General features: G+C 41.3%; 2 protein-coding genes and 1 non-coding gene across 4 annotated transcripts in view; all 3 read left to right on the top strand.

Moving 5' to 3' along the window:
- The window catches only part of LOC101116597 (zinc finger protein 211-like), a 44,911-nt gene that overhangs the window by 21,170 nt on the left and 3,972 nt on the right, over positions 1 to 19,769 (top strand). The gene's annotated exons all lie outside the window — the stretch shown is intronic.
- On the top strand, positions 269 to 342 carry TRNAC-ACA (transfer RNA cysteine (anticodon ACA)). Its single transcript has one exon. It is a non-coding gene; the product is annotated as a tRNA-Cys (tRNA).
- LOC105602037 (zinc finger protein 551-like) lies at positions 7,872 to 11,985 on the top strand. The gene is given in 2 exon segments (XM_027978919.3): positions 7,872 to 8,427; positions 8,430 to 11,985. Coding segments are annotated over 2 exon segments (1,143 nt in total). The 5' UTR covers positions 7,872 to 8,364; the 3' UTR covers positions 9,510 to 11,985.

The raw sequence follows: 19,769 nt of genomic DNA, 5'->3' as shown, positions 1-19,769 counted from the left end.
CATCAGCCTGATTTATTTCTCCTTGTTTGCCCTCTTTTTGGCCAAGTGACTTTCCAAGTGAATGGTACCCAGGTTTTACTCCATTCCTATACCTGACATTTTTTTTTCTTTGTGCCTGACTCTGCAACAGTGTTGTCACTGACATGGTTACTACTGAAACAGACCATGAGATGTTTCTGCAAGATCTTTTTTCAAGGTTCCAATTTCTTTATATCCATGCCAGTATCTGTTAGTTTCTGTTCTTTTGTTTTGGTCTCCCCAGGGGACTTCCCTGGTGGCTCAGGTGGTAAAAAGCGTCTGCCTACAGCGCGGGAGACCCAGGTTCGATCCCTGGGTTGGGAAGATCCCCTGAAGAAGGAAATGGCACCCCACTCCAGTACTCTTGCCTGGAAAATCCCATGGACGGAGGAGCCTGGTGGGCTGCAGTCCATGGGGTCACAAAGAGTCGGACACAACTAAGTGACTTCACTTCACAGGGGGCATGCAGGATGTTATTTCCCTGAGAAGTGATGACCAGGGATTGACGATCTGCCACCTGTATTGGCAGTATGCAGTCTTTTTTAAAAAACATGAGGGAATTGAAGGTATGAGTGCCAGGTTTTTCCTTCGTGTTTTGTCTCTGTTTATAGTCTTTATTTATTCATTTGGCTGCCCTGGGTCTTAGCTGTGGCACTTCAGGCCGTTGATCTTGAGTCTTTGTTGCAGCATGTGGCATTTTAGTTACAGCATGTGAACTCGTAGTTGTGGCGTATGGGATCCAGTTCCCTGACCTGGGATGGAACCCGGGGCCTCTGCATTGGGAGCCTGGAGTTTCGGCAACAAGGGAAGTCCTTGTTCTTTTCTTTGCTTTTAATCATTGCTGTCCTAATGGATGTGAAGTGGTATATTTTCGCATTTTGATTACATCCCTCATGGTGTGCTTATTAGTCATTTGTATATCTTTAAAAAAATATCTACCCAAGTCCTTTCTAAATTTATTAATCTGGTTGGCTTTTTAGTTGTTGTTGAATTACGAATTTATCCATCGACTCTGAGTATCAGTCCTTTACAATTTATTTATTTGGTTGCGCCGGGTCTTTGTTGCTGTGCACAGGCTCCTCTTTAGGGTGGCTTCCCTCTCTCAGGCTCCAGTGCACAGGCCTCAGTAGTTGCAGCACCAGGGCGCAGGAGTTGCCGTGTGGGGCTCTTGGATGTGTGGGCTTCAGTAGTTGTGGCGCACAGGCTTATTCACTTACATGTGGAATCTTCCCAGACCAAGGAGCGAGCCTGTGTCCCCTGCATTGGCGGGTGGATTCTTATCCACTGTACTGTCAGAGAAGTTGGATGTTAATCCATTTTTGTGTTTGTGTTTTGGAAATGCTTTCTCCCAACCTGTGGTTTCTTTTTTACTGTGTTTATAGTGTCCTTTGATGTACAAAACTTTATTTTTTTCTCTTTTCCCCACAGCTTTCTTGAGGTATTATTGACACATGATACTGCATAAGTTAAAGGTATGCAACCGACATTGTTCCTTTTTATGAGGCCCAGTTTGTCTTGTATGTTCTTCCTACGAATTTGTAATTGTATCTCTGAAGTTTAGATCTTTGGCTATTTTGAGTGAATTTTTGTATATGGTGTTAGATAAGGTTCTGTCTTCATTTCTGTACATGTGTGTATCCAGTTTTCCTAGCACCGTTTGTTGAGAAGACTGTCTTTATTGAATGGTCATGGTCCTCTTGTTAGTCCTGGATGATGTATTTGAGGGTTGATGTCTAGACTCTCTAGTCTCTGTTTTATTCCATTGGAATATATATCTGTTTTGATGTCAGCACACTGTTGTGATTTCTCTAGCTTTGTAGGAATTTCAGATTCGTGTGTTGTGGGTCCTTAAACGTTGTTCTTTTTAAATAAAATGCTCATTTGTTTGCCTGTGTAGTTATCTTGGCTGCATTGGGTCTTAGTTGCATCGTATGGAATTTTTGCCTCATGTGGAATCTTGTTGCCGCATATGGGCTCTTTACTTGTGCATCACAGGTTCAGTAGTTGTGGCTTTTGGGCTTAGTTGTTCCAGGGCATGTGAAATCTTAGTCCCCCAGATAGGAATCTAATCCAAGTCCCCTGCATTGCAAGGAGGATTCTTAACCATTGAACCCCCAGCGTGAACATCTGGAAGTTCACGATTCACATACTGTTAAAGCCTGGCTTAGATAATTTTGAGCATTGCTTACTAGCGTGTCAGATGAGTGCATTTGTGCAGTAGTTTGAGCATTCTTTGGCATTGCCTTTCTTTGGGATTGGAATGAAAACTGACCTTTTCCAGTCCTGTGGCCACTGCTGAGTTTTCTAAATTGTTGGCATATTGAATGCAGCACTTTCACAGCATCATCTTTTAGGATTTGAAATAGGTCAGCTAGAATTCTGTCACCTCCACTAGCTTTGTTCATAGTGATGCTTCCTAAGGCCCACTTGACTTCACACTCCAGGATGTCTGGCTCTCGGTGAGTGATCACACCATCATGGTTATCTGGGTCATGAAAATCTTTTTTGTACGGTCCTGTGTTTTCTTGCCACCTCTTTTAAATATCTTCTGCTTCTTTTAGGTTCATACCATTTTTGTTCTTTATTGTGGCCATCTTTGCATGAAATATTCCCTTGGTATCTAATTTTCTTGAAGATATCTCTAGTCTTTCCCATTCTATTGTTTTCCTCTATTTCTTTGCCTTGATCACTGAGGAAGGCTTTCTTATCTCTCTGTGCTATTCTTTTGAATTCTGTATTCAAATGGTTTTGTCTTTCATTTTCTCCTTTGCCTTTAGCATCTCTTCCTTTTTCAGCTATGTGTAAGGCCTCCTCAGACAACCATTTTACTTTTGTGCATTTCTTTTTCTTGGGGATGGTCTTGATCACTGCCTCCTGTACTATGTCACAAACCTCTGTCCATAGTTCTTCAGGCACTCTGTCTATCAGATCCAATCCTGTGAATCTATTTGTCACTTCTACTATATAATCATAAGGGATTTGATTTAGGTCATACCTGAATGGTCTAGTGGTTCGTTTCCAAGGCAGATGATTCAATATCACAGTAATCCAAGTCTATGCCCCAACCAGTAATGCGGAAGAAGCTGAAGTTGAACAGTTCCATGAAGACCTACAAGATCTTCTAGAACTAACACCCAAAAAAGGTGTCCTTTTCATTATAGGAGACTGGAATGCAAAAGTAGGAAGTCAAGAGATTTGCCTGGAGTAACAGGCAAATTTGTCTTTGGAGTACAAAATGAAGCAGGCTAAAGGCTAACAGAGTTTTGCCAAGAGAATGCACTAGTCATAGCAAACACCCTGTTCCAACAACACAAGAGACGACTCTACACATGGACATCACCAGATGGTCAACACCAAAATCAGATTAATTTTATTCTCTGCAGCCAAAGATGGAGAAGCTCTAGTTCAGTTCAGTCGCTCAGTCATGTCCGACTGTTTGCAACCCCATGAATTGCAGCATGCCAGGCCTCCCTGTCCATCACCAAATCCCGGAGTTCACTCAGACTCACGTCCGTCGAGTCAGTGATACCATCCAGCCATCTCATCCTCTGTCATCCCCTTCTCCTCCTGCCCTCAATCCCTCCCAGCATCAGAGTCTTTTCTAATGAGTCAACTCTTCGCATGAGGTGGCCAAAGTACTGGAGTTTCAGCTTTAGCATCATTCCCTCCAAAGAAATCCCAGGGCTGATCTCCTTCAGAATGGACTGGTTGGATCTCCTTGCAGTCCAAGGAACTCTCAAGAGTCTTCTCCAACACCACAGTTCAAAAGCATCAATTCTTCGGTGCTCAGCCTTCTTCACAGTCCAACTCTCACATCCATACAAACCACTGGAAAAACCATAGCCTTGACTAGACAGAGAAGCTCTATACCGTCATCAAAAACAAGACTGGGAGCTTACTGTGGCTCAGGTCATGAACTCCTTATTGCCAGATTCACACTTAAATTGAAGAAAGTAGGGAAAACCACTAGACTATTCAAGTATAACCTAAATCAGTTTATTTATATCCTTTTAATAACTTCCTGGGGATTTGATTTGGATTACATTGACTTGATCTGGAGAAGGAAATGGCAACCCACTCCAGTACTCTTGCCTGGAAAATCCCATGGACAGAGAAGCCTGGTAGGCTACAGTCCGTGGGGTCACAAAGAGTTGGACACGTCTGAGTGACTTCACTTTTGCTTTCACTTTCACATTAATTTGATAGGTGAAGGTGGGCCTAACTGACATCTTGACAAAAGTGGAATGTGAAATATCTTTGACACTTAAGGAATGTGAAATATCTTTCCATTTATTTAGTTCTTTGATTTCTTCATCAGAGTTTTTGTCATTTCCCTCATGTAGGTCTTGTACATGTCTTGGTAGATTTATAACTATTTCTTCCTTTCTCTCTCCATTCTTTCAGGGGGTGTTAATGTACATGGTATTGTGTTTTTGGGGACTTCTCAGGTGGTGCTAGTGGTAGAGAACCTGCCTGCCAGTGCAGGAGATGTTAAGAGATTCTGGGATAATCGCCTGGAGAAGGAAATGGCAACCCACTCCAGTATTTTTGCCTGGAGAATCCCATGGACTGATGAGCCTGGCAGTTTATCGCCCATAGGGTAACAAAGAGACATGACTGAAGTAGCTTAGCACATTGTGTTTTTAATTTCAAACTTCACTTGTTTATTGGTGATGTATAGGAAAGTAATAATTGACTTTTGTACAGTATTCTTGTATCCTGAAACCTTGCTGTAATTGCTTTTGAATTCCAGGATTTTTTTTAAATGTGTATGTGTGTATATTTTGTTTTTATATAGCTGGTTATTCCATCTGAGAAGGAAGGCAGTTTTATTCTTTCACTCCTTGTCAGTATAACTTTTATATAACTTTCTTTTCTCATTGCATTAGTTATGACTTACAAAGTTGAAGTCTTCATCTTAGTGGGAAGGTTTCTAGTTTTTGTCTAGGAAAGTATGATGATACCTGTAGGGTTTTATTTTGATTGTGAAGTTAAAGAATTTTTCTATTTTTAGATAGCTAGGAGAGGGAGATTTTGATCATGAATGGGTATTGGATTTGGCCAGATCATTTTTTTTTTTTTTTTTTTTTTTTGCATCTCTTGATGAGATCATGTATTGGTGGGTGCTTTTGTTTGGACATGCCACAGCTTGCAGTGCTTTAGTTCCCTGACTGGGGATTGAACCCCAGCTGAAGCAGTGACAGTGCTGAGTCCTAAGCACTAGACTGCTAGGGAATTCCTGCATGTTCATATTTAAAGTGGGTTTTTAAAGTACATATTAATATGTACTTGACTCCTCTTTCTGAATTCACTCTGATAATGTCCTTTTTCATTGGTGTATTGAGACTATCAGTGCTTAATATAGTCATATAGTTGAATAAATATGTAATGAATTTGTCACCATTTTCTACCATTGCCTTTATTCTTTTTCCTATGTTTGTTGTCCACTCTTTTTCATTTGTTAGTTGAGAATTTTGTGTGATTGCATTTTCTCTTCTTTGTTAGCATATCATGTATACTTTTTTCCTTTCATTTTTCTTCAATGTAATTGTGCTGGAGTTTGCACTATGCATTTACATCTGATTGTAGTCCACTTTCATGTGACCCTGAATGGCTTCCTTGGTATTGAATACTTCATAATTTAAAAAAATTCCTAATTGCTTTCTCTGCTCCATTTTATAACTGTTCTCATTTGTTTTAATGGTATATAAACATACATATATGGGTGTTTTAAAAATGCATAATGGGTTACACAGTTGCTGTTGTTCTTTAGACTACATAGGTATGGGAAGCAGCTACATGAAAAGATGCTCAGTATCGTGAATGGTTGGGAAAATGCAAATCAGAAACACAATGAGATACCACCTCGTACAGGTTACAGCGTCTGTTATAAAAAGGACCAAAAAAAAATGTTGGTAAACTGGTAGAGAAAACGGACCCCTTGTGCACTGTTGGTGAAAGCGAAAGTGTTAGTCACTCAGTCAGGTCTGACTCTGCGACACCGTGGACTATAGCCCTCCAGGCTCCTCTACCCATGGAATTCTCTAGGCCCGAATACTGGAGTGGGTAGCCTTACCCTCCTCCAGAGGATCTTCCCAACCCTGGAGTTAAACCCAGGTCTCCTGCAATGCAGGCAGATTCTTTACTGTCTGTGGGTAGGAATATACTTTATTGCAGCCGATATAGTAAAGACTGTGGAGACTGCTTACAGAACTAAAAAAGGAACTTCCATATCGCCCATCAAGTCCACCTTTGTGTATTTATGCAGAGGGAGTAAAATCATCATTTCAGAAAGGTATCTGTGCCTTATATCTATTGTAGCTTATTTATAATATTCAAGAGATGGAAAAACCTAAGTATCCATTGATGGATGAGTGGATAGCAAAAATGAAATATATATGGAATATTATTCAGTATTATATAACCATAAAAAAGATGGCTATATTACCATTTGCAGTAGCATAAATTGACCTGGAGAGCATTAGGCTAAGTGAAATAAATCAGGGAAAGACAAATCCAGTTGTCCCACTGTGTCCACTGAGGATGGGATCCAGGATCCTCTAAATATACTGAAGTCTAGAGGCTCATAGTCAGTCCTCTGATTCTGAAGTTTTCCCATTTGTGGATTCATCCCACTACACAGAGCATAGGATTCTGTATATTTATTGAAAAGTGTTCCTGTAAAAGTCGACCCAAGCATTCAGAACTCAGGGTGTTCCACATTTACCTGTACTGGATGGTTATGCTTACATGTTGAATCTTTAAAACAATAAGACCAACACCAAACAGATACGGACAAAGGATTAGTGACTGCCAGACCGGAGCAAGGTGGGCAGATGAAATGCATGAAGGATGTCAGAAGTTATACACTTCTAACTGTGAGGTAAGTCCTGGGGATGTAAGACACAGCATAGTGACTCTAGTTAACATGACTGTGTTGAATATTTAGAAATTTCCCAAAGAGGGCATCCCTGGTGGTCTCCTGGTTAAGAGTCCACCTGGAAATGCAGGAGGCAGGGGTTTGATCCCTGGTACAGCATTGCTGCACACATGCTGTGGAGCAACTGAGCCCATGTGCAGCAATTACTGAGTCTGCCTGTTGCAGCTACCGAAGCATTCCTGCCTTAGAGCTTGTGCTCTGCCACAGAAGAAGCTATTGCAATAAGAAGCCCATCCAACACAACTAGAGACTAGCCCCCGCTTGCCGAAACTAGAGAAAGCCTGAGAACAGCAACAGCCACCAAGTGAAGTCATAAATGATTAAATAAATGAAAAGAAAAAAGAAAATTCCAGAAGAGTAGATCTTAAAAGTGCTCATCACAAGAAAAAAAAATCACAGTCAGATTTTCTGAGGCTTGGAGATCTGCTTCTTTCAGTGTCACAGGTTGAGGAGATGTGTTCCTGGTAAAAGCCATTGACAGAGGAGTGAACTGTAGAAGACGCCTTTCTCCTTGGGCCACATCCAGTCCTTTTGTCCTGCACTTGATGAGAGCAGCTGCCTCTCAGTTTTATCCCAACTCCATTTCCTGAACACAGTCCTGTGGAGTGTTTCTTACATGTGTCAGATATAGAATTGTGATGGCGTTCCCTTCCTCCAGTAAAGTCAGCGTGCACTTCACTGTCACTTCTTTGTTTTCAGGTACCTGGCGTGGAGTTCAGGATGAGGAGACACCTTCTGAACAGAGCAAATCTGTAGGAGTGTCACAGATTAGGACTCCCAGGGCAGGTTTGTCCCCTGAGAAGGTCCAGCTTTGTAAGGTGTGCATCCCAGTTTTGAGAGACATTTTGCACTTGGCTGAAGAGCAAGGAACAAATAGTGGGCAGAAAGCATACACATGTGGGTCATGTGGGAAATAGTTCTATTTCATTGCAAACATTTGGCAGCGCCAGAAGCAGCACATTGGAGAGAATCCCGTATGCTGTATCATGGAGACACCCTCATTTTTGAAGAATTACACAGTTCTTGCATCAGGGAATCTCTCTACCTTCATGGAACTTGGGAATGAATTCATGGCAAATATGGGAGCTCAGCCACAGGCCACTAATACCAGGAAGAAACTGAACAATAGTAAGGAATGTGAAACTATTTTTCACAGTCATCAGAGCTGGGGAGAAGGCAAGATAGGCTCCAGCCACACAGACATACTTGTTCGGGATGAGTGAGTCCTCACTAGTGAAGGGTTTTGTAAGTTCAATACATGTGAGAAAGCCAGCACCCAAAGAAATACCCTCATTCAGCATCAGAAAGTTCATGCTAGAGAAAGGTGTTATGAATGCAGCCATTGTGGAAAATTATTTAGCCACAAATCCTGTTTCCTTGCACATCAGAGATTTAACTGTGGAGGGATGCTTTATGACTGCAGGGAATGTGGAAAATCCTTTAGCCAAAGGAAATACCTCATTGCCCATAAAAAAAAATCCACACTGGAGAAAAGCCTTATGAGTGCAAGGAATGTAGTAAATCCTTTATCCAAAAGTGGAGCTTACTGGAACACCAGAGAGTTCACACTGGAGAAAAGCCTCATCAGTGCAACCAATGTGGAAAATTTTTTGCCCGCAAATCCAATTTCCTTGCACATGAAAGACTTCACACTGGAGAAAACCTTTATGAGTGCAGCAAATGTGGGAAAGCTCTCACTACTAGCTCTGGTCTCTATTATCATCTGAGAGTTCACACTGGAGAAAGACCTTTTGAGTGCAGTTCCTGTGGGAAATTCTTTAGCCGGAATGAGCAGCTAAGTGCACATATGAATGTTCACACTGGAGAAAAGCCTTATGAGTGCAGTGAATGTGGGGAATCTTTTACAAGTAGATCGAACCTTTGTAATCATTGGAGAGTTCACAGTGAAGTAAGGGATTTTGAATGCAGTGAATGTGGGGAGTTCTTTTGCCAAAAGGCACATCTCAATACCCATAAGAAGTTTCATGCTGGAGAATGGGCTTATGAGTGTAATAAATGTGAGAAATCTTTAACTGCTAGGCTGAAGCACCAGTGTCCCCAGAGAGTTGACACTGGAGAAAGGCCTTTTAATTGCGGTGAATGTGGAAAATGTTTTACTAGTAGCTCGAGCCTTCTTCGTCATCAGAGAGTTCACAGTGGAGAAAGGCCTTATGAATGCAATGAATGTCAGAAATCTTTTATTGCTAGGTTGAGCCTTCGTAATCATCAGAGAGTTCACACTGGAGAAAGGCCCTATAAGTGCAGTGAATGTGGAAAATGTTTTACTAGTAGTTCGAGCCTTCTTCGTCATCAGAGAGTTCACAGTGGAGAAAGGCCTTATGAGTGCAGTGAATGTGGGAAATCTTTTGTTGCTATGAGTGGCCTCCGGTATCATCAGAGAGTTCATAGTGGAGAACAACCTTATGAGTGCAGTGAATGTGGGAAATCTTTTACTGCTGGGTGGAGCCTTCTTGATCATCAGAGAGTTCACACTGGAGAAAGGCCTTATAAGTGCTGTGAATGTGGCCAGTCTTTTTTTTTTTTTTTTTAATTTTAGAAAAAGAGGGGAGACAAGTCCTGTCAAGTCTGTTTCAGACGCCACTTTAGCACTGATTTAAGAGGTTCATGCAGCGTTCTAGAGAAATGGAGCGGCATTCAGTGCTGAAAGGAAGAGGCAGTTTCCTAGGGTGATAGCTTCACCATGGTGGTTTAATCACTAATTTGTGACACATTCTTGCAATCCCATGGACTGTAGCCCGCCAGGCTCCTTTGTCCGTGGGATTCTCCAGGCAAGAATACTGGAGTGGGTTGCCATTTGCTTCTCGAGTGTGGCCAGTCTTTTACTAGTGAAACCGGTCTCTATGATCATCACAAACTTCACACTGGAGAAAGGCCTTTTGTGTGCAGTGAATGTGGGAAAGCCTTTAAGCAAAGACAGCTCCTTCACACACATTGGAAGATCCACCCTGGAGAAAAGCCTTATGAGCGCAAGGAATGCGGTAAATCTTTCACCCGAAGTTGCCGCTTGATTAAACATCAGCGAGGTCACACTGAAGAAAGGGCTTTATAAATACTGCAATTATGGCTGGCAATGATGTCAAAGAAGTTTGAGGTGGTGACAGAGTGGGCAGAATCTATGAAGCAAATGGACTCCTTCTAGAGCAGAAACTGAGGCACAGAGATGCCATGTCATCTGTTTATGATCCCCGTTGAAGGGATAAGGATCTGTGATTGAATGCCACGTTGCCTGGTTCAGGCATTTGGAGAATCTAGTGACTTCACTCCTCCCCTGCTCTATGCCTACCAGGTTTGAGGACTGAAAGAACACCTTGTCCATCCTGACACTTCTGCTCCCTCTGCCCCCACCCCATGAGCCGTGCTTACATCCCAACCCATGCTGATGGTCAGGATTATCTTTTCTCTGGAATCAGCATTGATTACTTGTCTGTGGATGACTCCATTTATCTACCCATCCAAACCAATGCTGTGATTCAGTTTTTATTGTCTTTTGAGAAAGAAGGGCTGTCCAGCTCAGAGAGGCAGAGGGACTTTCACAAGAGCTCACTACTGCCTCACCTTTCATGAGAGTGTTTACACTGCACATGTCCACTGGCTTTTCTTTTGCCTCTCAGAGCAGGGACTCCAGTTCCCATATCCTGACCATGAGCTGTGCACACCTGACAGCTCCATCACCACAAGGGGATGCAGCCTCATTTCCATGTGTGCACATCTCCCGCTAACACCCTCCCACTTGGGAAGTTCTTCACAGAACAACAGCGCTAAGCTAGGGACTCTGGACCGACTCATTGCCATTTCCCCAGATTTGACACTGGCCTCACTGCTCTCTGCAGTGATTGGTTTCCCAAGTCCTGTTCATCTTCTTTACATACCCACCTCAAGATGTTTCTGTTCCCGTTACATGGTTGACCTGCTCACTGTTTTGGGCGATGTGAGGGGCACTGAAGGCCTGCGAATGTCCACTGTGGCCCTCACATGGTGTAGTCTCTAAAGCTCTTCTTCCTTTACCCCTTTACTCATCTCCTCACTTTTCCTCCTACCCCTCCAGAAAAATGTTACCTAGCAAAATAATGATTATTTATTAGTGTGAATTTGTCCTCACTTTCTGAGACCCACACTTGATCAACCTAGCTTTAAAACTAATAGGAATGCAAGGTGAGCCCTCCCATGAAGACCAAAACCTCTGTATTAAAAAATCATTATGATTTTAATTACATTTTTCTCAGATTATTTATTTACTTAACTGTGCCATGTGGCATGTAGGATCTTAGTTCTCCCAACTGGCAATCTAAACCATGTCCTGTGATGTGGACATGGGGAGTCCTAGCCACTGGACCACTGGTGATTCTCTTTCTCAGGGTTCTTGATGTTAAATTTTTGTTTTTCTCGTGTCTTACATGTGTGTCTTGTTTCATTAGATTTCTGTTCATACTTTTGTCAACATCTGTTTTGTGAGATTAGGCTATTTTCTCTTATTTTGACATTAGGAAAGCAAGGAAATAACAAAGACGTGTTAGATTTCACTCATTCATGAATGTGAGTGGTTTTTTTTTTTCCTGCATGGAATTGTAATTCAGAATACTGAAAGTTTGTGTTCTCCATTTTTATACAATGCATAATGTAATGGCCATAGAAATTATACATGTTTTTGATAAGTTTCTTTTATTAATATATGTTACCTTCAGATATATTTACACAGCAAATCAATCCCTGTTTTGTAGTGTTTGCCAATTTTCCTGGTGAAAATATTCACACCATTACTAGTGTCAAATTGTGAACATAATGTCACTGAAATGGAGTTGGGAAGGATTGCCTGTAACCCACCATTGTATGCTTTTTCCCCCTTACAGGCCCAGTAGCTGCAAAATGTTTTAGGAATGTACCTAGTAAACCATAGTACAGTGATTATGAATAGATGTTTCTAATTTGTTTGAAAAATCGTTTACTGGCTGTATAGTTGACAAATTTTGTGTATATACATTTAAACATTTTTGTGTACATCCTTGAAATCAGTTTCCTTCTGCCACGTTAAATTCATCTTCAACATTATAATGTTTATCTGCACAACCTGGGGACATTGTAACAAAAGGTCGAATGCTCACACCCTTCGATGCAGCCTGGGTCTAGTAACTCATGTACCATAGCACAAAGGATGTGTGACAGAAGTGAGACCTTGTTGGGGAAATGCAGTGGGACGTGCTGACCCAGCACAGCAGGTGTGGGTACAGAATTCACAAGCAGTGAATTTTTGGGGGGCCAGGCATGTGATACAGATGCCCAAAATTGTGGTGTGTGGACCAGACACAGTCATACAGTTCTCATAGATCCCTATGATCAGGTAAGTGCAGACGGGATTAGAAAGACAATCTCCCACATCACTTCAGGTTTGATGCACTGATTGTGTTTAGATTAGGGACTGAGTCAGAATTGTGTTACCAGCTGGAGATTCACATCTGTGAGCAGCTTTGTTTAGCAGAGGACTTCAGGTTGGGTTTTTGAAGCTTTATGGGAGGTGTCGTCATTCCTTGAGCCCTTAGCATTTGGACTACATTTTGTCAAGGTTCAGTCCCCAGAAGATATGGGCAAGTTCTTGCTGATTACCTTGCTAAATAGCAATCATCTGGTGATTTATATTTTTCTGGTGGGTAGAAGGAGCAGTGGGGTGATGGGTGAGGGGATTAGGAGGAAGAGTCTTGGAGACAGGGAGAAGTCCACTTTGGACATTCCTAGTCTTTCAAGGTCCCTCACAGTGCTCAGGATAGTGACTGGGACAGTTTGGGGGGTTCATGAAAAAGATGGGCAGAACCTTGGAAAGAAACCACTGCATACTGCGTGTGGTGGAGGCCATTGTCACATCTGGGGTGACACTGAAGACCATGTGTGGCTTGCTGGTTTGGTGCCCCTGCCATTTTGCACAACATCACAAAAGGGAACGTGTTTGCAAGGAGATGTGAACTGGGGAAGGTGGAGCTGGAGGCCCAGTGAAGATGTAGACACCAGAATAGGTAGTTCATGGTTGTGACACAGTTGATGGTGTGCATACTGGGAAGTGCAGAAGAGAAGCCAGTGCATCTGTTTAGTGTTGTGTAAGCACTCATCAAAGGCCTGGCAGCTGTGTGTCCTTGTGGAAGTTATTCAGCTGAGATGCAGACCCATCCCTTCACAAATTTAAAGAATATAGATTCTGAGCCCAGGGAAGTTTGCGTAGATAAATGGGATCATTCACATTAAAATTATGAATGTTCCCACTGAAAAGAAAGGTGTGTCCATTAGCATGGGGCTGTGGTATGACTGTTGTGGGGAGGGAGACAGGGTATCGGGACATGTACATGGTGTTCTTTGAGTCTCCAGTTGGACAGGGTGGACATGGGGTACAGAGACAAGACAGTAAATGTGAAGAAATTATGATCTAAAGATTAGAACAATCACTAGCTGAGGCCAGGGCAAGAAGGTAGTCTGACTGATTAGGCCTTATGATAAAGAAAAATCAGCCATGTGAGTAGGTATAGTTGAATCCGACTGGTTGGGCAGGTGCTGTTCAGTGAGCGAGAGAACAGCCATTCTCTGTGCCCGGATTATACATCAGTGTTTCTCAGTGAGTTGGGCACAGATTCTGCAGGCAAGAGAGCCTTTTCTGGATGTACAAAAGCAGTGGTTTCCCTCTTGTCCACCTGCATTAGGCGTGCCTAGTATCTCCTTTCCAGATACCCAGTCAGGGTGCTGTTTTTTTGTTTTTTTTTAAGGCAAGGCTTTGGTGGGACTTAAGCTGCAGCACCAGAGAGCAAAAACATGTAACAGGTTTCCTTGCTTGGTCTCAGAGGGGCCCTTTCTGACATTTTTATTGTCCTTGAGCAAAGCTTGCAAAATGAATTCAAACTTTTTTTTTTCTTCGTTTTTTGACTGGGACAAGGGGCTTGCTGCATCTTATTTCCTGGAATGCCCATTGAACCCAGCCACATGGCAGCAGCGAACACAGTAAATCCTAATCACTGAACCACCAGGGAATTCCCCCAAATAGCGAACACTGTAGGCTCTGTGCATTTCAAGAGCAATTGTTCAGTCTCTAAGTGGTGTCAAAGTTTTTGACCCCATGGACTGCAGCATGCCAGGCTTTCCTGTCCTTCATCATCTCCTTGCTCAAACTCAGGTCCATCAAGTCAGTGATGCCATCCAGCCATCTCATCCTCTGTCATCTCCTTCTCCTGCTTTCAGTCTTCTCAGCATCAGGAATCTTTTCCAGTGAGTTGACTTTTCGCATCAGGTGGCCAAAGTATTGGAGCTTCAGCTTCAGCATCAGTCCTTCCAATGAATATTCAGGGATGATTTCAAGATCAATAGGATCATGTTTGTTTGCTTCCAGTTACCAGTGGTGGATGTCAGCTTGGGTTGGCTTTAAGGAGTGAGGCCGTGTGCAGACACTTCAGTAGTCAATAGCATTAAAGACAAATGGTCTTAAGCCCTTCCTCCGGTCCAGAATCTTCCACCCGCCTAAGAAGGATGAAGCCCTTCCCCCACACAGGCAGTTTCTCAGTGCTCCTCCCCTCAGCAGTTTAGCTTTTCTTGCTGGTCTTCTAGTGTGGCGTGCCATTTCTTGAGGCCTTGACACTACGTTTCCCAGGAGACCACGCGTTATGACAGCGTTCAATGAAAATGCAGAATCTGGACATTGCTTGGAGGCCAAGCATCTGGCAGTAGACTTCTGGTCTCTTCTTGGCAGGCATTTTGATTGCTGTAGAGATTGTGGCACTGGTTGAAAGTCTTTGTGTCTCGTGTTCGTGCATGTCACATTCATGTCTGCTGTACAGTAAAGTGACTCAGTTACATGTGTATATATTCTTTTTCTTATTCTTCTCCCTTATGGTGTGTGCCAAGATACATAATACAGTTCTCTGAGTTGTAGAGGAGGACCTTGTGCTTTATTCATCCCGTATATACTAGTTTGCACTCCCAATCCTTCCCTCGCTCGGCTGCCTCCCACTTGGAAATCGTAACTCGGTTCTCTGTGTCTGTGAGTCTGTTTCTTAGATGTATTCATTTATGTGGTATTTTAGATTCCATATATAAGTGATACATGGCATTTTCCTTTCTATTTCTGACTTGCTTCACTTAGGATGATGATGTCTTAAGTCCATGCATGTTGCAGCAAATGGCATTATGTAATTACTTTTTAATGAACTCAATAATGTTCTATCGTATACATGTACCCTATTGTCTTCATGCATTCATCTGTCAATGGATATATAGGTTATTTCCATGTCTTGGCTTTGAAATGTTTTCTTCCTGTTTTTTCTGCAGTTTTATAATGTCTATTGATGTACAAAAGTTTTTTTAGGTTTTTCTTTTTTTCCTCCAACTTTCTTGAGGTTCAATTGACACATTATATGATGTAATTTAAGGTATAAAGTGGTAATGTTCTTTTTTTTCAAGTCCAGTTTATCTATTTTTTCTTTTGTCAATTTTGCCTTTATTGTCATAGGCAAGAATTTATGGCTGAATCCAACATTTTGAAAACTTTCCCTTTTTTTTCCCCCTAAGAATTTTGTAATTTTAGCTCTTACATTTTAGCCTTTGATATATTTAGAATGCCTTTTTGTATATAGTATAAGACTCTTAACTTCATTCTTGTACACATGGCTATCCAGTTTTCCCAACATCAGTTGGTAAAAAGCCTCTCTTTATTGAATGGTAATGGTCTTCTTGTCAGTAATTATTGGATCATATATATGAGGGTTGATATTTACAATCTGAAGTCTCCATTATATTTCACTGAAGTGGATATATGTCTCTATGCTATTAGTATGCTGTTTTGATTACTATAATTTTGTAATATGGTGTGAAATAAGCCTTAGGTGCCTTTCATGAATCCCACTTGGTCATGATGTATGTTTATATAGTGTTTGAATCTATTTACTGATGCTTTGTGTTTTTGCATTTATGTTCATCAGAGATATTAGTGTATGCTTTTTCTTTACGTTTTTGGTTTGGTATTAGAGCAATGTTGGCCTCATAGAATTAGATAGGAAGCAGTCTCTCTGTTTCTGTCTTCTGAAAGGAGTTGTAGAGAATTGTATATCTTCCTGAAATGTTTGTCATATTTCACCAGTTAACCAATCTGGGCCTATTACATTCTGTTTTGGAAGGTTATTCCTTATTGATTCAGTTACTTTAACAGATGTATACATATTTAGATTGTGAATTGTGTGGGTTGTGATAGACTGTGTATTTCAAAAAATTAATCCATTTCATTTAGATTATCACATTTATGGTCTTGGAAATGCCCATATATTTCATTATGAGGTTAATGTGCATTGTCTCTGTAGTGGTTTTTCCTCTTTCTTTCTTTAATTCTTTCTTCTTCCTTTTTTTTTTTTTTTGGCTGTGCTTCGAGGCATGTGAAATCTTCATTTCCAAATCAGGGATCAAACTGTCCCCTGCAGTGGAAGTACAGAGGCTTTACCACTGGAACACTGAGGAAGTCCTCTTTTGTTTTTGATACTAATAATTTATGCCCTGTCTTGTTTTTGTGATTAACCTGACTAGGATCTTTTTTATTTTATTGGTCATTTTAAGGAACCAACTTTGGCTTTGTTGATTTTTATCTTGATTTTTAAAAATTATTTCTTCCTTTGGACTTTATTTTCTCTTTTTCTAGCTTCCTGAGCTGATTGCTTTTAGGTCTGAATTCTTTCTAATACATGCATTCCGTGCTATAAATTGCCCTATGACCACTGCTTTCACCACAGGCACATTATTTTGAGAAGTGCTGTGTTTATTTCAAGATACTTAAAATTTTACCTTGAAATTTCTTCTTCGACCCACGTTTTCTTTGGGTTGTTTAATTTCTTCTCATTGTGCGATTTGCCAGCTATCTTTCTGTAACTGGTTCTAGTGTAATTCTGCCATACTTTGAGAACAGAGATTGTCTGATTTCTGTTGTTTCAGACTTGTTAAGGTGTGTTTTTTTGGCCCATGGTGTGTTCTGTCTTGTAAATTTTCCATGTCAGGTTAAGATTATCCTGCTGTTGGACGGAGTAGACTAGTAGTCTGTAGAAGTCCATATATCCAGTTGGCTGTGCTGGGTCTTCATTGCTGTGCAGGCTTTCCTCTAGTTGCAGCAGGAGGGGGTACTCTCCAGTTGTGATGCACAGACTTCTCATTGTGGTGGCTTCTCTTGTTCAGAGTACAGGCTCTCAAGTATTCAGGCTGCAATAGTTGTGGCTCCTAAGCTCTAGAACACAGGCTGTGTAGTTGTGGCACACAGACTTAGTTGCACTGTCGCACGTGGGATCTTCTCAGACCAGGGATTGAACCTGTGTCTCCTGCGTTGGCAGATGGATTCTTTACCACTGAGCCACCAGGGAAGCCTCTGGTTAGATATTAATATAGTTAATAGCACTTTTTATTGTTTTGAATCTGTTAATCTTTATCATTTTTCTTTAATGTATATTCAGCGTTTGTTTAAAGTGCACTTTGTTGTTTTAAATTTCATTTACTTAAAGATTTATTTTGGCTGTTTGGTCTTCTTTGTGGCGCACAGGCTCTGGAGTGTGCAGTTAGTAGTTGTGGAATGTGGGCTTAGTTGCTCAGTGGCAGGTGGGATTTTAGGTTCCTGGCCATGGATTGAAACAGTGTCCCCTGAATTGCAACACTGATTCTTTACCACTGGACCACAAGGGGAGTCCTAAAGGGGGTTTCTTAGACAACATATGGTTGAGTCCTGTTTCTGAATCCACCCTGATAATCTCTCTTAATTGGTACACTGAGACTATCGATGTTTAGTATATTGATATAGTTTGATAAATACCTAACATGTGTGTTTCCATTTTCTAAAATTGCCCTTGTTCTTCATTCTTGTATTAGTCTACCACTCCTCCTTTTTCGGTGTTAATTGAGCATTTTGTATGATTTTATTTTCTCTCCTTTGTCAGCTTACCAGCTACATTTGCTTCTCTCCATTTTTAAATTTAGTGGTTCTAAATTTGTGTTATGTATTAACAATTGATTTAAGATCACTTCCATATAATCCTATATGACTTCATGGGTAGTTTGAATAAATATAAATTTGCGTCTTGTGGGATCTTAGTTCCCCTACCAGGGATAGAACCTGGGCTTCTGGCAGTGAAAGATGTGGGATTGTAACCACTGGGCCACCAGGGAATTCCTACATAATTAAAAAATATCCTAACTGAGGTGAGGTTCCATGGTTGCCTAGTGGATAGGACTCCATTTTTTCACTGCTGTGGACCAGTTCACCCCAGCTGTTATCTGTTAGATATGAAAAGATATTTTGCCAAAGGAGACATGCTAATGGGAACCTTGTACATAAAAAAATGCTCAGTATTACAAATGGTAGGGAAAATGCAAGTCAAAATGACAGATACTACATCACACGTTATAATGTCTGTTATGAAAAACCCAAGAAATAATGTTGGTAAAGATGTGGTGAAAAGGAACCCCTTGTGCATTTCGTGTTGATCCTTTGTTAAAATTCCAGTCTCTGCTTATATTGTCCTTCTAGTTTCAATGCTGTCTGCCCTATCCATTAGTAGACATTAATTAGCTTACTAATCATAATTGTTTAAAAAATTATCAATATGATCATTCCAGTTTATCTGTAGTATCTGATTGTAGTTTTGAAGCTTTGTCTCTTCAAACTCTGTTTTATGGGACACTGCAGAGCTTCAGTAGGCTCAATAGTTGCAAAAGAGTTATATCAGTTAGATTCTGCCAGAGCAGTTATGTTTATGTGGGGAGATGAAGTCTTAAAAAGTTTGTACTCCATCCACTGTATATCCTTTCCTCTGGTTCCAATAGAGATTATTTATTCATTTACTCATTTTAACTTCTTATTTTATATTATAGTTTGCTTGATTTACGATGTTGTGTTAGTTTCAGGACACTGTTTTAGTATTTAAAGATTATTTAAATGTTTTCTTTGTGGTATTTGATGTCATGTATTGTGTACTGAGTTCCTCTGAGCCACTGTTACTGTTCTTTTGTCCGAACTCTGTTAGCACTTGCATCATTTTGACTCCTGTAACTGGGAATGGGGAGTCCTTGGGCCTTATGGGATGGGCATGACTCTGGTCTCTGCAAAAGAGCTTGGAGATTCTCTGGCCCAGATGAGTGTCAAGTGGGGAAGAACTTGTTATCAGGTCTTTGTTCGTCATACCAGGAACATATGACTTCCATCCTTTGACTAGTGTTGTGGTGCTATTGCCAGTGGCTACAAATGACTTCTCTTGTCTTTCTCTATTCTTGACATTCTGCCAACCTGTCATTTCTACTACTTTACATTTTTAGTCTTACTCCAGCCTGGGATTCATCTCCCACCACCTGTGTAAACCTCATGTGGTCTTCACATTGTTTTCCCTGTGTTGCTTGGTGGCAGAATTATGTCCTCAAACATGCATGTTTGCTTTACTGTTTGTTGAACTCCAGGTGCGTGTTGCAGCCAGATTTTCAGTGGCATGGATGAACAGTATACTTCTCCACAGTGTCACAGGTCACAGTGTGCCAGAGGATGTAGTCCTGGTAAACCCACTGAGAGATGAGTGATTTGTAGAACATGCCTTTCACCTTGGGTCACATCCAATCCTTGTGTCCTGGACGTGGAGAGAGCACCTGCTTCCTCAGTTTGACCCCAGCTTCATATCCTGAATGTGATTCCATGGACCTGTGTACACTTTCTGCTCCCCATTGGTCCCCACTGCTTCTTTCATGTGGCAGATACACAGTTGTCGTGATATCATTCCCTCCAATACAGTCAACCGAAACTTCACCATTACTTGTT

The sequence above is a fragment of the Ovis aries genome, chromosome 14 (assembly GCF_016772045.2).
Source record: "Ovis aries strain OAR_USU_Benz2616 breed Rambouillet chromosome 14, ARS-UI_Ramb_v3.0, whole genome shotgun sequence".
Lineage (NCBI taxonomy): Eukaryota > Metazoa > Chordata > Mammalia > Artiodactyla > Bovidae > Ovis > Ovis aries.
Note: the sequence above shows the minus strand (reverse complement) of the source record. Positions and strands in the feature narration are given on the sequence as shown.